Source organism: Podarcis melisellensis (genome assembly GCF_964234715.1).
Source record: "Podarcis melisellensis genome assembly, chromosome: W".
Classification (NCBI taxonomy): domain Eukaryota; kingdom Metazoa; phylum Chordata; class Lepidosauria; order Squamata; family Lacertidae; genus Podarcis; species Podarcis melisellensis.
In genome coordinates this window covers 18,382,616-18,395,648 of record NC_138535.1, presented here as the reverse complement: position 1 = coordinate 18,395,648, position 13,033 = coordinate 18,382,616, and the positions used below count along the sequence as shown (strand labels likewise).

Sequence of the window (13,033 nt, the reverse complement as noted above, 5' to 3'; positions counted from 1 at the left end):
ATTCCTGAGCGAGAGGGGCTATCATCACTCTCCCTGTGGAAAGAAAGCCTGCCCCCCTTCTCCCTCTGAGGTTTCGCTGGCACTTGGAGAATGCATGCTGGCACTTGGAGAAGGCAAGTTCCTGAAAATTATGGTACAAGATTAGTCTTGGTTGTATTTCTATTTTTTTGTTTTCAATATTAAATTACTTGACATCCATGCTGCATCTATTCTCACTGATGATTGTTTTGTATCTGAGAAGTGCATGAATTCTTTCTCATTTGGGTGTTTAAATCTCCAGACATCCTGTAAGTTAAGGTTCTCCACCAGTTGAAAGAAGGTCAGTGGTAGTCTTATTTCTTTTGATTTTTTCTCTCGAACTGTTCTATTTAATTCTAATGAGGTTACCCCATTAAAGTCGCCTAATAGTACTATCTTTTCATTGCTATAGTTCAGCATTCTTTCCTTCAATATTTTATAAAATTCTGCCTTTCTTTCATTTGGAGCGTAGATTCCTATTATAATCATTTTCTCTCTTTCATATGTTATCTGAACTCCTATAATTCTACCTTCTTCATCCTTAAATAATAATTTCGGATCTAATTTTGGATCGGCATAGATTACCATTCCTCTTTTTTTGGATATGTCTGACGAGATAAAGTTTGTACCTAATTTTTTATTGATCAGAACCCTTTTATGTTTCCTGGCAACATGAGTTTCTTCTAAACAGGTAATGTTCCATTTCTTTTTCTTTGAAGTCTCTCAGCCCCACTCACCTCACAGAGTGTTTGTTGTGGGGGAGGAAGGTAAAGGAGAATGTTAGCTGCTTTGAGACTCCTTAGGGTAGTGATAAAGCGGGATATCAAATCCAAACTCCTCTTCTTCTTTTCCCTTAGTATGTACTCTATTCTATTTCTTTTTAACTTATTATTCAAACCAATTACATTCCATGAAATGTTTTAAATCCATAATTATTTTTTTCTATAAACTCTTCATATACACAACAATGTAAATACGCCAATAAAAAAATCTCTTTCTATTCTACTTCTATATTTCTCCTTTCTATTTCTTCCTAATCCCTTCTAGGATCTTCTTTTTATTTCTCTATTTCCTGCACACTTTCCCCTCCCAGCGCCTTCCTCCAGAACTTATTTGCCTCCTCCACTGACCTAAATCGCTTTCTTCTCTCCTTAAATGTGAATGATATCCCCTCAGGGAATAATAATAATAATAATAATTTATTTATACCCCACCCATCTGACTGGGTTTCAGAGGTCTTCTAAAAGTCTGGTAGTTGTTGTTCTCTTTGACATCTGGTGGGAGGGCATTCCACAGGGCGGGTGCCACTACTGAGAAGCCCCTCTGCCTGGTTCCCTGTAACTTGGCTTCTCGCAGTGAGGGAACCGCCAGAAGGCCCTCGACGTTGGACCCCAGAGTCTGGACAGAACGATGGAGGTGGAGACACTCCTTCAGGTATACTGGACCAAGGCCGTTTAGGGCTTTAAAGGTCAGCACTAACACTCTGAATTGTGCTCAGAAACATACTGGGAGCCAATATAGGTTTTCAAGACCGGTGTTATGTGGTCTCGGCGGCCGCTCCCAGTCACCAGTCTAGCTGCCGCATTCTGGATTAGTTGTAGTTTCCAGGTCACCTTCAAAGTTAGCACCACACAGAGTGCATTGCAGTAGTCAAAGCAAGAGATAACCAGAGCATGCACCACTCTGGTGGGCAGAGAGGGTCTCAGCCTGCGTACCAGATGGTGCTGGTAAACAGCTGTCCTGGACACTGAATTGACCTGCTGCTCCATGGAAAGCTGTGAGTGCAGAATGACTCCCAGGCTGCACATCTGGTCCTTCGGGGGCACAGTTACCCAATTGAGGACCAGGGAGTCCTCCACACCTGCCCGCCTCCTGTCCTCCCAAAACAGTACTTCTGTCTTGTCAGGATTCAACCTAAATCTGTTAGCCGCCATCTATTCCCATCTATACACAATAGAATTGTTTCTCAGCGCATCCGCTAGTACTTTGTAGTTGTTTCTTTACTTCAACAATCTTGCTGGTATTTCTTTCAGTATGATAATATTCTTTTCTTCGATTCTCAGGTTGTTGTTGTTTTTTGCTTTTTTGCAGAATCTTGTCTTTAAGTAATCTGGAATTTTAAAATACCAGACAGTCCCCCGGCCACTTATTGGCCTTAGCACGATTTGATTTAACTCTCAATGCTTTGTCTATGTCCAGCGCAATGTCATCTTCTTGAAGCCCTAACCAGTTTGCCAGATCTTTTACAATCTTCTCTTCAATATTTTCCTCCTGGTGTTCTGGTAGACCCCTAAAATGCAATGTCATCTCACGGTGGTGCATTTCCAAGCTCCTGCACAGATTTGTCCAACTCTTTACTTTTAACAGTCAGGTCTTTAATTTGACCTGAGAGATCTATTATTAGTTTGGAGTTTTGTTCTATTTTCTTCCCCATTGCGTCTAATTTTTCATCCAGAGCTTTAATGTTGTCACTTAAGTCTTTTCTCATTCCTAATATCAATTCTTTAATTTCAGCATTTGGGTCTACCTCTGCTATTGATTTTCTTCTAACTTGTGTTCCAGAGGCAGATGTCAGTCCTATTGTGGCTTGTAATTTTTTTTGTAGTCATTTTGAGTTCCTTATTGATTCTTTTTATCTTTGCCACATATGTTCAAGCTTTCCAATAACTTATTTTTATACCTTGTTTTTGTCTTTATTGTATTATCTAGAATTTTCCTTCGATTGGTTATTCCCTGAGAGTAATTGGTTTTTTAATATTTCATACTAATTTTTATCATGCCCCACCTATTTCCTTTCTAATTTCTGTTACTATAATTTCCTTATTTTTCCAAAACCTCCAATTCCTATTCTGTTTCCTTCTTGTTTTCCTTTACCTTCTTCCTGCTTTCTTTGCTTCAATTTTTAACCCTAGTACCAAATTTTTAATTTGTGAGCTTCAATTATATTCAATATATTACCCACAATTAACTCTGTCACAAATTAATATTACTTGTCTGTGCACAAAATCAATTCATGAAAGATTTATCAATGTAAGATAGAGGAGTTTTGAAGGTTAAAGTAGGCAGAGAGAGATCTTGTAAAGTGCAGTTTCGCTCATCTCCACCAGATGGCTCTCGATGCAGTTACTCCCCTTTCCTGGCAATCTCAGCCCTCTCCTGTTCAATTCCAGCTCAGTTCTCTTTGTTTCCTCTTCCTGCTTCCTCTGTTGATGCCAATCAAGAAGCTGACTCATGCCCTGTGGATCTCCATTTTGTCTGTCCTTTCTCTCTTCTTCTCCTCCTTTCCGCTCCCACATTTTCTAAATTCTTAAGTTTCATATTGTTGGCAGCTTGCCAAGAAGAAAAAAATTAAAGATATCCTCCTCTTCATACACATTTGTAAAGTTCCCTAGATTTTACTCCCTCACTTACTTATTTGTGCTTTCTAGACCCCAAAGCAGTTTTCCTTCTGCAGGCCATAAAGGATGGAGAAGATCTACAGCCCACCCCATTCACATCACTTGACACACAACCCACATGTCCTGCAAGGCTGTTGTCATCCAGGGGACACCAAAAACTGCAACAATTTCTTGCCATCAAGAACCGGAGGGGTGGGGAAAGGGAGGGGGCAAATGGTAAGGACATTTCCCCCTCTTTTTGACACCACCTGAGACAATAAGGACTCAGAAGCTATGAACTATAAACCAGGAGTACAAAGTGCTCCAACAGATGGCTTCAAAATAACTGGATCCCAAATTATTAGTATGGGAAACACATTAGGACGATTAGAAATATAGACTAGGTTCCTAAAATGTTTTCGAGAGTCCCACAAAAAGAGGTGATCAAATGTCTCTTCATTTTTGTGTAATTATTTGTGTATATATTAGTATATATTGTCTGTATGTTTGTTGTATGGTGAACACCCATATGTGTATCTTTGGTTTCTGCCTGAGAGCATCCAGTTAACCTTGAAACTTAAGGGGACACTGACTTGTACCCAATTATTCTTGCATACTGTTATGTACTGAATTGAATAGGATCCAAACTGCAGCAGTCTGATTGGTCCTAGAACAATAGGCTCCAAAAGGCAGCAGTCTGATTGGTCCTAGAACAATAGGATTCAGAATGCAGCAGAATGGTTCCGGTGTCCTTTCGGCTTCACGGGTCCTCTCTGTGTTTACTGATTCTGCCTCTCCTGCTTGCCCCTGCTGCTCTATGGGCCTCCCTGCCCCACTGTTCCCTTGGGACTCCTCTGACCTGTCCTCCTCCTCCTGGTTTTCTCCCGGGAATCGTCGCCGTATCTGGTCGCAGTGGCGGCGCCAGCATTGCCCCCCATCTGTTAGCACCTCGTACGACACGGGGCCAGTGACCCTGGTGACTGTGGCGAGTACCCATGCAGGGCCTGCCCCAAAATTCTTTGCGTACACTGGGTCCTGGGCCTCGAAGGTCCGGGGGTTCCTGCCTTCCCCCACCACTACCTCATCCTGAGCTCTATCAGGGTGAAGGCGGTCCAATCTGATTGCAAGGCGCCGACCCATTAGTAGTTCAGCGGGGCTCCGGCCAGTCGTTGAGCTGGGGGTGCTGTGCTGTGCTAGAAGGAATGTGGCAAGGCGGTACTCCCAGTCCCCTTGCGTCATGCGGCGAAGGGTGTCCTTGGTGGTCCGCACCATGTGTTCTGCTTGGCCATTGGTGGCCGGGTGGAATGGCGCCGAACGGATGTGGCGGATGGCGTTCTGCACTGTGAAGGTTTGAAATTCTCCTGACGTAAATGCAGTCCCGTTGTCTGAGACAATAGTGTCAGGGAGCCCGTGGGTTGCAAACAGCCTGCGTAGTACCCGGATGGCTGCGAACGTAGAAGTGGACGGTACCAGTGCGACTTCCAGCCATTTGGTGTAGGAGTCCACCACTATGAAGAATGTTTTTCCCTGAAAGGGGCCAGCGAAGTCCACATGGAGGCGTGACCATGGTGCTCGAGCGGACTCCCAGGACTGGACTGGGGCCCTTGGGGGATCTGGGCGGGATTCTTGGCAGGCCTGGCAGTGTTTGACCCAGGCCTCTATCTCTCCGTCAATCCCCAGCCACCACACATAACTCCTGGCAAGGGCCTTCATTCTTACTACCCCTGGGTGTGTCTCGTGTAGGGCTGTGAGAATCCTTTTGCGGAGGGGCTGGGGAACAACGACCCTGCTTCCCCATAACAGGCACCCCTTGTGGGCCGACAGTTCATGTTTACGGGTTGTGTAGCCGGCGAATTCTGGCCCAGGGCTGCTGCTGGGCCATCCCCTCCACACCCAGTCCAGGACCCGGGAGATGACCCTATCTTTCTTGGAATGGTGTGCAACTTCTTGTGCCTGAATGGGGCGGTCGGGAAGCAGCTCCAGGCTCATAACCTCTTGTGCAGGTGCTGGGCCGGGGCCTGTTTCCGGTAGTGGTAGACTGCTGAGGGCGTCTGCATGGCTCATCGCCTTTCCAGGGCGGTGAATCAGTGCATACTGGTAGCTGGCAAGGAAAATTGACCACCTGAGGACGCGAGGAGACAGCACTTGGGGGGGTCTGCTTTTCGGGGGCAAACAAGCCAAGCAACGGCTTGTGGTCAGTCACCACGGTGAAGGGCTGCCCGTACAAGAAATCATGGAATTTTTTTACTCCCTTCACGATTGCCAGACCCTCCTTGTCGATTTGCGAGTAGTTCCGCTCAGTTTCGTTGAGTGTCTGGGAAAAGTATGCCACCGGTACCTCTCTTCCATCCGGGAGTTGGTGTCCCAGGACAGCGCCGATGCCATAGGGCGAGGCGTCGCATGCTAGCACCACCGGCAGCCTCTCGTCAAAGTGTGCCAAGACCGAGTTTGAGACAAGCAAGTCTTTGACTACCTGGAATGCGGCCTCCTGGCGCTGGCCCCACACCCAAGGGGCCCGCTTGTCCAGGAGTCTGTGTAGGGGCTCCGCTACCGCCGCCTTGTGGGGAAGGAAGGAATGGTAGAAGTTCAATAGTCCCAAGAAGGCCTGAAGTTCAGTCTTCTTCTTGGGCGCTGGGGCATCACAAATGGCCCGTACCTTGTCCCCAGTCGGGTGGACCCCTTCTGCGTCCACCATAAATCCCAGAAAGTCCACTTGAGGCACTCCTAGTAGACATTTTCCCCTCTTCACCTTGAGACCCGCCATCTGGAAACGGTGCAGAACGGTGCGGAGGCGGTCCTCAAACTCCTCTGGTGTGGGCCCGGCAATCAACACATCATCAAAGAAGGGGGTGACGCCAGGAATCCCTTTAAGGAGAGAGTCCATTAGATTCTGGAATATGCCTGGTGCCACGCTGACACCGAATTGCAGCCGCTTTACCCTGAACGCTCCTCTGTGCGTCACAATCGTCTGTGCCTCTGCTGTGGCCTCATCTACTGGCAGCTTTTGATATGCTTGGGCCAAGTCCAGCTTACCAAAAATTTTCGACCCAGCCAGGGTGGCAAGGACATGGCTGACCACTGGCACTGGGTATGCATGGGCCGTGAGGGCCTTGTTTATGGTACATTTGTAGTCTGCGCAGATGCGGACCGAACCATTAGGCTTGACGGGTGTGACGATTGGGGTTTCCCAGGGGCATTAGGCACCGGCTCCAGCACTCCTTGCTCCACGAGTCGGTCCACTTCCTTGTCTATACGGGGTTTCAGGGCGAACGGGACCCGGCGGGCCTTGAGCCTGACCGGTCGTACTGCAGGGTCAAGCTGTAGAGCAATGGGGGGGCCCGTATACTGTCCCAATTTCCCATCGAAAACCCCTGGAAATTCCTTGCATATGGCGTCCACGTCCACTTGTAAGCTCATGTGGTTCACCCCGGTGACGGCTAGCCCCAGTGGTCCAAACCATGCCAATCCCAGTAAGCTAATGTAGGGACCCTTGACCACAAGCAAGTCCAGTTGCCGCGTCCGCCCTCGGTATTGTACCCTGAAGGTCCCCACCCCCATTGTGGGGACCTTACGTTTCTGGAAGTCCCGGAGGGTGAATAGGGCCGGCCTGAGTTTGGGACCCCCAGTAGGACACAGTTTCCTTAAGGTCCTTGCCGAGATTATGGATAGAGTTGAACCCGTGTCAAGCTCCATGCGGCATGGGGCCCCCTCTATCTGTACCTCTACATAAATTTTCTCTACATTGGGGTGGGGCAACTGGTATACCTGGAAGTCCGTGAGCTCCGTTGAGTTGCCTTGGTGCGTTGGGCCCCGGGACCTGGGGCTCTTGGATTGGTCATCTGATGCCTGGTATCGGGTGGGCCGAGCCCGACACACCCGGGCGATGTGTCCCAATTTTCTGCACTGCCTGCACTCTGCATTGCGGAAACGGCAGGTCCTCCTCTCGTGACTCTCCCTGCAGCTTGCGCAGTTCCCTACTTCTCGTCGAGGCAGCTGTGGTCTGTGCGCTGCTTGAGTGCGCTGCTGTACTCGGTGCACCTCCTCCCTGTTGGATCCTGAGTCGTCGGTGAGGTCTTTGTGGTGAACCCTCAGTTGGGACAGCTGGCTCGGCCGTGCCTCTTGCGTCGACCTCTCGGCAGCTTCCGTTGCCAGGGCCTCCTCCAGAGTGACCTGGAACGTTAGGTCCTTCTTAGCGTAGAGGCGTCGTTGCAGCTTCTCATCCTTCAGGCCACCGACGAGGCGGTCTCGAAGCATGTTCTCCAGCTCTGAGAAGTTGCAGAACCGGGCAGCTTGGCGGAGAGAGGTCACAAACCCAGTTATGGTTTCCCCAGCGGCTTGCCGCTTTGCGTAGAAGGCATTTCGACGAGCCACCACTGAGGGCTGTGGCGAAAAGTGCCCCTTCAGCTGTTCCATTATTGTTTTGTATGGAACAGTAGTGACGCTCTCCAGGGCTGACAGGAATAGCGCGCTTACCTCAGCCCCCCACCCCCATGTGGACCATTTGGATCCCTTCCAATCACAATTCAGACCCCATTATGGGACTGAAACTGCCTTGGTTGCGCTGGTTGATGATCTCCGGAGGGCTAGGGACAAAGGTCAAAGCTGTTTCCTGGTTCTGCTGGATCTCTCAGCTGCTTTTGATACAATTGACCATGGTATTCTTCTGGTCTGTCTAGAGGAGTTGGGAGCTGGAGATACTGTTTGCAGTAGTTCCGCTTCTTCCTTCTGGTGTTGGGGGATGAGTGTTCACACCCCTGGGCTCTCACTTGTGGGTGCCTCAGGGCTCCATCCTCTCCCCCATGTTCTTTTACATGAAGCCACTGGTAGAGGTCATCAGGGGGTTTGGGCTGTATGTTCACCAGTATGCATATGATACCCAGCTCTACCTCTCCTTTAAATCGGAACCAGTGAAGCCAGTGAATGTTCTGTGCGAGTATCTGGAGGCTGTTGGAGGATGGATGGTGCCACAGACTCATATTTTTGTGGAAAATCGCCTCCTGTGACATACGTATGATGCTTTTTGGGTAGTCTTTGGCTAAGTGGTTGGGCAAAGTCAAAAGTTTTTAAAAGGGTCTGCACTCCTTTGACCTGGGTTCCTGACCTCCTTGCAAATGGGAAGGGGGGGGGTCCCTGTTGCAACAGGAAATAGATATACATATTGGCCCGAATAGAAGATGCACCCGCAAATAAGCTGCACCTTTAAAATTCAAGGTTTATTTGTGGGTGCGGCCCGCCTCTCGACACTACCGCCCCATTCCCCAAGCCAGCACTTGTTTCAAGCGTGCTGTGTGCCTGCCTCCTGACACTACTGTCTCCCAGTACTCCCTCCCCAAGCCGACACAGGGGGGGGAGGCTGGGGAGCAGCAGGCGGGCGGACTGCGCACCGTTGCCCCACACTCCCCGGCTGCTTCCGGTGGGGGGGAGCCGCGTCGCTTTGCCAGAGGCCTCTCTCCCTTCCCCCTTCCTTATGGTAGCTTGGGAGACGCAGTCAGGATGGGTGCAGTTGTCTCACACACCCTGAAGGCCCTCTCGGGCAGCTGTTTCAGCAGTGATACCGTAAGGTAATAAGTATAAGCCGCACTTTAACTTTTCACAATTGGAATTGGGGGGGAGTATAGTTTATATTCGGGCCAGTGCAATACTGTACCTTGCTTTTGCTGGATCCTGCCTCAGCTCATTATTCTCTGACAGATAACGAACTTGGGGGATGTTAAAAGGTACCCCCTATTTTCTGCTAACATATCTGACTGGGTTGCCCCAGCCATGCTGGACGGCTTCCAACATATATAAAAATATAATAAAGCATTAAACATTTAAAAACTTCCCCATATAGCTGGCTTCCCCAAACTTGGTCCTCCAGTTGTTTTGGGACTACAATTCCCATCATCCCTAACCACTGGTCCTGTTAGCAAGGGATGATGGGAGTTGTAGTCTCCAAAATAGCTGGAGGGCTGAGTTTGGGGGTGACTGCCATATAGGGCTGCCTATGCTTGGGGGTTGCATAACTCTATACCCTCTAACATTTCTCCAAGGAAAACAGGGACATCCTAAGGAAAAGCCTGACATTCCGGGATCAAATCAGAAACCAGGATGGCTTCTGTAAATCTGGAACTGTCCCTAGGAAATAGGGACACTTGGAGGATCTGAGATACTGGGTCCCTTGATGGGAAGTTGGACTTTAAAAGTCAAGCCCATTTTTTCTTATACCAATGTGAAGGTAAAACGGAGAGGGGAGAGACCCATGTATGCCACCTTGAAAGGTGGGATAGAAATGTAATAAGCAATTTTAGTTTCTGGACTTCGTGGTCTTTCCTCCAACCCTTTTAGGTGCCAACTTTACTTCAAAATGTGGCAAGCCAGCTGTGCTGGATTGGGGGGCCCTCGGGCTCATTCTGCTCAGTGAGTCTCTGGACCTGTGCCCTAGAGTCTTAACTCTTATGGCTGCCACTCACTATCTGCACTCTTCCCACCTTCACATAATCCGAGAGCTCCGCTCCTGGGGCCCTCCACGTCTCGAGGTGTCGCTGTGAGGAGCGAAGCATCCCTTTTAACCCGCTGAACTGCTTTACTACTTATTGGGCCGCCCAGTTGACCCTCTCGCGCGTTTTTTTTTGTCTCTCCGGAGATCTCGCGGGCCTTGGACGTTCTATTCCACCCACGTGAGCCGAGTGTAACAAGCGAGGGGGGGGTGTGCGACGGGAGTTACATTGTAGCAAATGAAAGAAGAGCACTAGGTGCGCGCATACACGAGAAAGAAACGAGAGAGGGGGGGGCTTGAGGGAGAAAAGGAAGCAGTCGCTTGCACGTGTGAACAGATAAATTTGTGCCCTTGTGTAGCTGCTGCCGCTCTTCCTCCTTTCTGGATCCGGATCAAGGGAAATCCGGATCTGGCTGCCAGGCAGCCCCTTCCTGCCTCTACCTACCTACCACGACCCTCCGCTAAGCTTCGGCACTCACACAAGCCGGGTCCGTTTGGCATTACTCCCGACAAGGCCAGCCCATGGCCAGCGGAGGGTGGACGCTACCCGGTGAGGATTTCCCATCCTCGCAGCCGCCGCCGCCTCCTTCCCAAACGAAGCAGCCACCGCCGCCTCAGCCTACTGCCGATGCTGCAGCCGCCGCTGTGGAGCACGATCTAGAGCAGTGGCGCGAGAAGCAGGAGAACGACAGGTACTGGGTTCTGCGCAGGCAGTTCCTCCTCCGCAACCTGCGGGGCTACTCGGACGCTGCCGCCTTCCAGAAGCTTCTGGCACTGTCTCATGCTTGGACCAACCACGTCTTCATGGGATGCAGGTGAGATGAGGAACGTTTTTCGTTTATTATGCACTTCCCCATCCCATCTCTGCACACATGAAGTCCTCAGTCGCGCAAGTAATAACTGTGATATATAGCCAAAGACCCTTGTTAACAAAGAAGAGGCTCGGATTGTTAATAGGGAGGTGGGGTGGGGGTGGGGGAAAACACACACACACACACACATCTTTTATCCATCCATTCAGTGCATTTCCTGTTGTTTGTTTAGGAACACAGGAAGCTGTCTTATACAGGTCCGTGTAGTTCAATATTGTCTGTGCTGAGGGTTAGGGGCTCGCCAGGATTTTTGACAGGGTCTGGAAACCAGACCTTATGATGGATGATTGAGCGAGTTGGGTATATTTAGCCTGGAGAAGAGAAGACTGAGAGGTGATGTGATAGCCATCTTCAAATATCTGAAGGGTTGCCACATGGAAAATGGAGCAAGCTTGTTTTCTCCTGCTCTGGAGTTACAAGAAAGAAGATTCCAACTGAACATTAAGAAGAATTTTAGGATGGTAGGAGCTGTTTGACAGTGGAACAGACTACCACTGGAGGTGGTGGACTCTTCTGCACTGGAGGTTTTTGAACAGAGGTTGGCTGGCCCTCTGTTAGTGATTCTTTAGATGTGATTCCTGCATCACATGGGGTTGGACTAGATGACCCTCAGGCTCCCTTCCAACTTTGGATTTCTAAGGCATCTCCTGGGAGGGCTGGGGAAAAGAGTCAAAGATTGAACCTGGGGTCTCATGTAAACAAGGCAGATGCTTTATCACTGAGCTATATCCCTTTCTGTTCAATAATTTTGACATAGAATGCTGCCTTTTACTGAGTCAGCCATTGTTCTTTCTAGCTCAGTATTGTCTGCAACAGTGGCAGGGAACCTGTGTCCCTCCAATGTTGTTGGAGGCCAAATTCCACCAGCCCCACTCGTCTTGGCCAGTATTATTGTTATTGGTCAGGTATGACAGGAGTTGTTGGAGTCCAATTAGGTCTGAAGGGCTACAGGTTTCCCATCCCTGTAGTTCTCAAGGATTTCTGACAGGGATCTCTCCCAGCCTTACCTGGAGGTGCCAAGGATTGAACCTGGGCCCTCCGTACAAAGCAGTTGCTCTGCTACTGACCTTAGCTCCCTTTTCCTCCTCTTCTCATTATTCTTTGTTCACAACTCATTTTCCTTTCCATTCAGTGATTTTCAGTGTTAGTATTTAATATTTATATCATGCTGTAGCAATAAATACTAAGAATAGGTTACAGACAGAAAACCAGTAACAATGCAATAAACAAGAGCACCCTGTGATAAAACCATCCACTTGAAGCAAGCAGTCATTTAAAAACATCAAGAGCATAGTAAAGAAAAACCTTTTGGAAAAACAGTAGCAGAACTAACCATGAAAAGACTGCTTGAATAAAAACACTTTTGCTTTGGGTTCAAAAGGCAGCAAAGAGGAAGCTGGGCAAATCTCTGCAGGAAGAATATTCCACCGTTTCTATTCTTGTGAGCACCCCATTAGTACCTGTCTGATTGCCATTATAGAGCAGCGACAAAGCCTGATATTCTGCCAGTGAAAGGCAGAATATTAAATGTTCTGTTTACCATCTTCATTGAACCACAAAGCGATTCCAAGTTCCCAACACCTTTGAGACCCTACAGGTCTTCTTCAGGGGAATATTTGCTTATTGGCTTGGTATCACCGTCATTGGTCAAAACCAATCCTTGGATCATCTTCTACTTCACAAGGAATATTTTCCCAACTACCGTATTTTTTGCACCATAACACTCACTTTTTTCCTCCTAGAAAGTAAGGGGAAATGTCTGTGCGTGTTATGGAGGGAATGCCTACGGGTGGTGGGGGGGATCTGCTGCAATCGTGAGCAGAGGATCCATGGTTCCCCTTCCTTCCCTCCTCCGTGGCTCACTTAGAAACAGCAAAGCGGGAGAAGAGCCGCTGAGTGGGGAGGAGAGAGGGACAGAGAGCCTGCTTCTTTAAAGGAGCAAAGCGGGAGAGGAGAGGAGCCGTTTACATGAGTGTAATTGGCTCCTGTCCGGTTGGTTCCTTTAAAGCAAGCAGGCTCTCTGTCCCTCTCTCCTGCCCACTCAGCTCGCTAAATAGCAGCAAAGTTTTTCAGCTCGCTAAGCCGGTGATGAGTGGGGAGGAGGGAAAAAAAGCAGGGCCTGCTTGCTTTAAAGGAGCAAAGCGGGAGAGGAGAGGAGCCTTCTCCCCTTATAGCCCTCTTCTGCATTATTAGCAGCATCCTTCTCTACCCCACACATGCTCCTTGTCCCTTGAGTGCTTTTCCTTCCCTCCCCACTTAAAACATGGTTACAAAGCACGGATCCACAT

General features: G+C 48.9%; 2 protein-coding genes across 2 annotated transcripts in view; one reads left to right on the top strand and one right to left on the bottom strand.

Annotated features, from left to right (window-relative positions):
- Positions 1–5,469: 5,469 nt before the first annotated feature.
- LOC309361271 (uncharacterized protein) lies at positions 5,470–7,808 on the bottom strand (the record flags this gene model as incomplete). The annotated part of the gene is made up of 2 exons (XM_081896177.1): positions 5,470–6,260; positions 7,161–7,808. The coding sequence occupies 2 exons, from the start codon at positions 7,806–7,808 to the stop codon at positions 6,222–6,224; spliced, it is 687 nt and encodes a 228-aa protein (XP_081752303.1). The 3' UTR covers positions 5,470–6,221.
- A 2,263-nt stretch (positions 7,809–10,071) lies between these two features.
- Positions 10,072–13,033, top strand: part of LOC309361135 (NF-kappa-B-repressing factor-like) — a 37,126-nt gene continuing 34,164 nt past the window's right edge. The window contains exon 1 of the mRNA XM_081896090.1: positions 10,072–10,688. Within this exon, the coding sequence (XP_081752216.1) occupies positions 10,396–10,688 (293 nt within the window). The 5' untranslated portion in view covers positions 10,072–10,395. The remainder of the gene's footprint in view (positions 10,689–13,033) is intronic.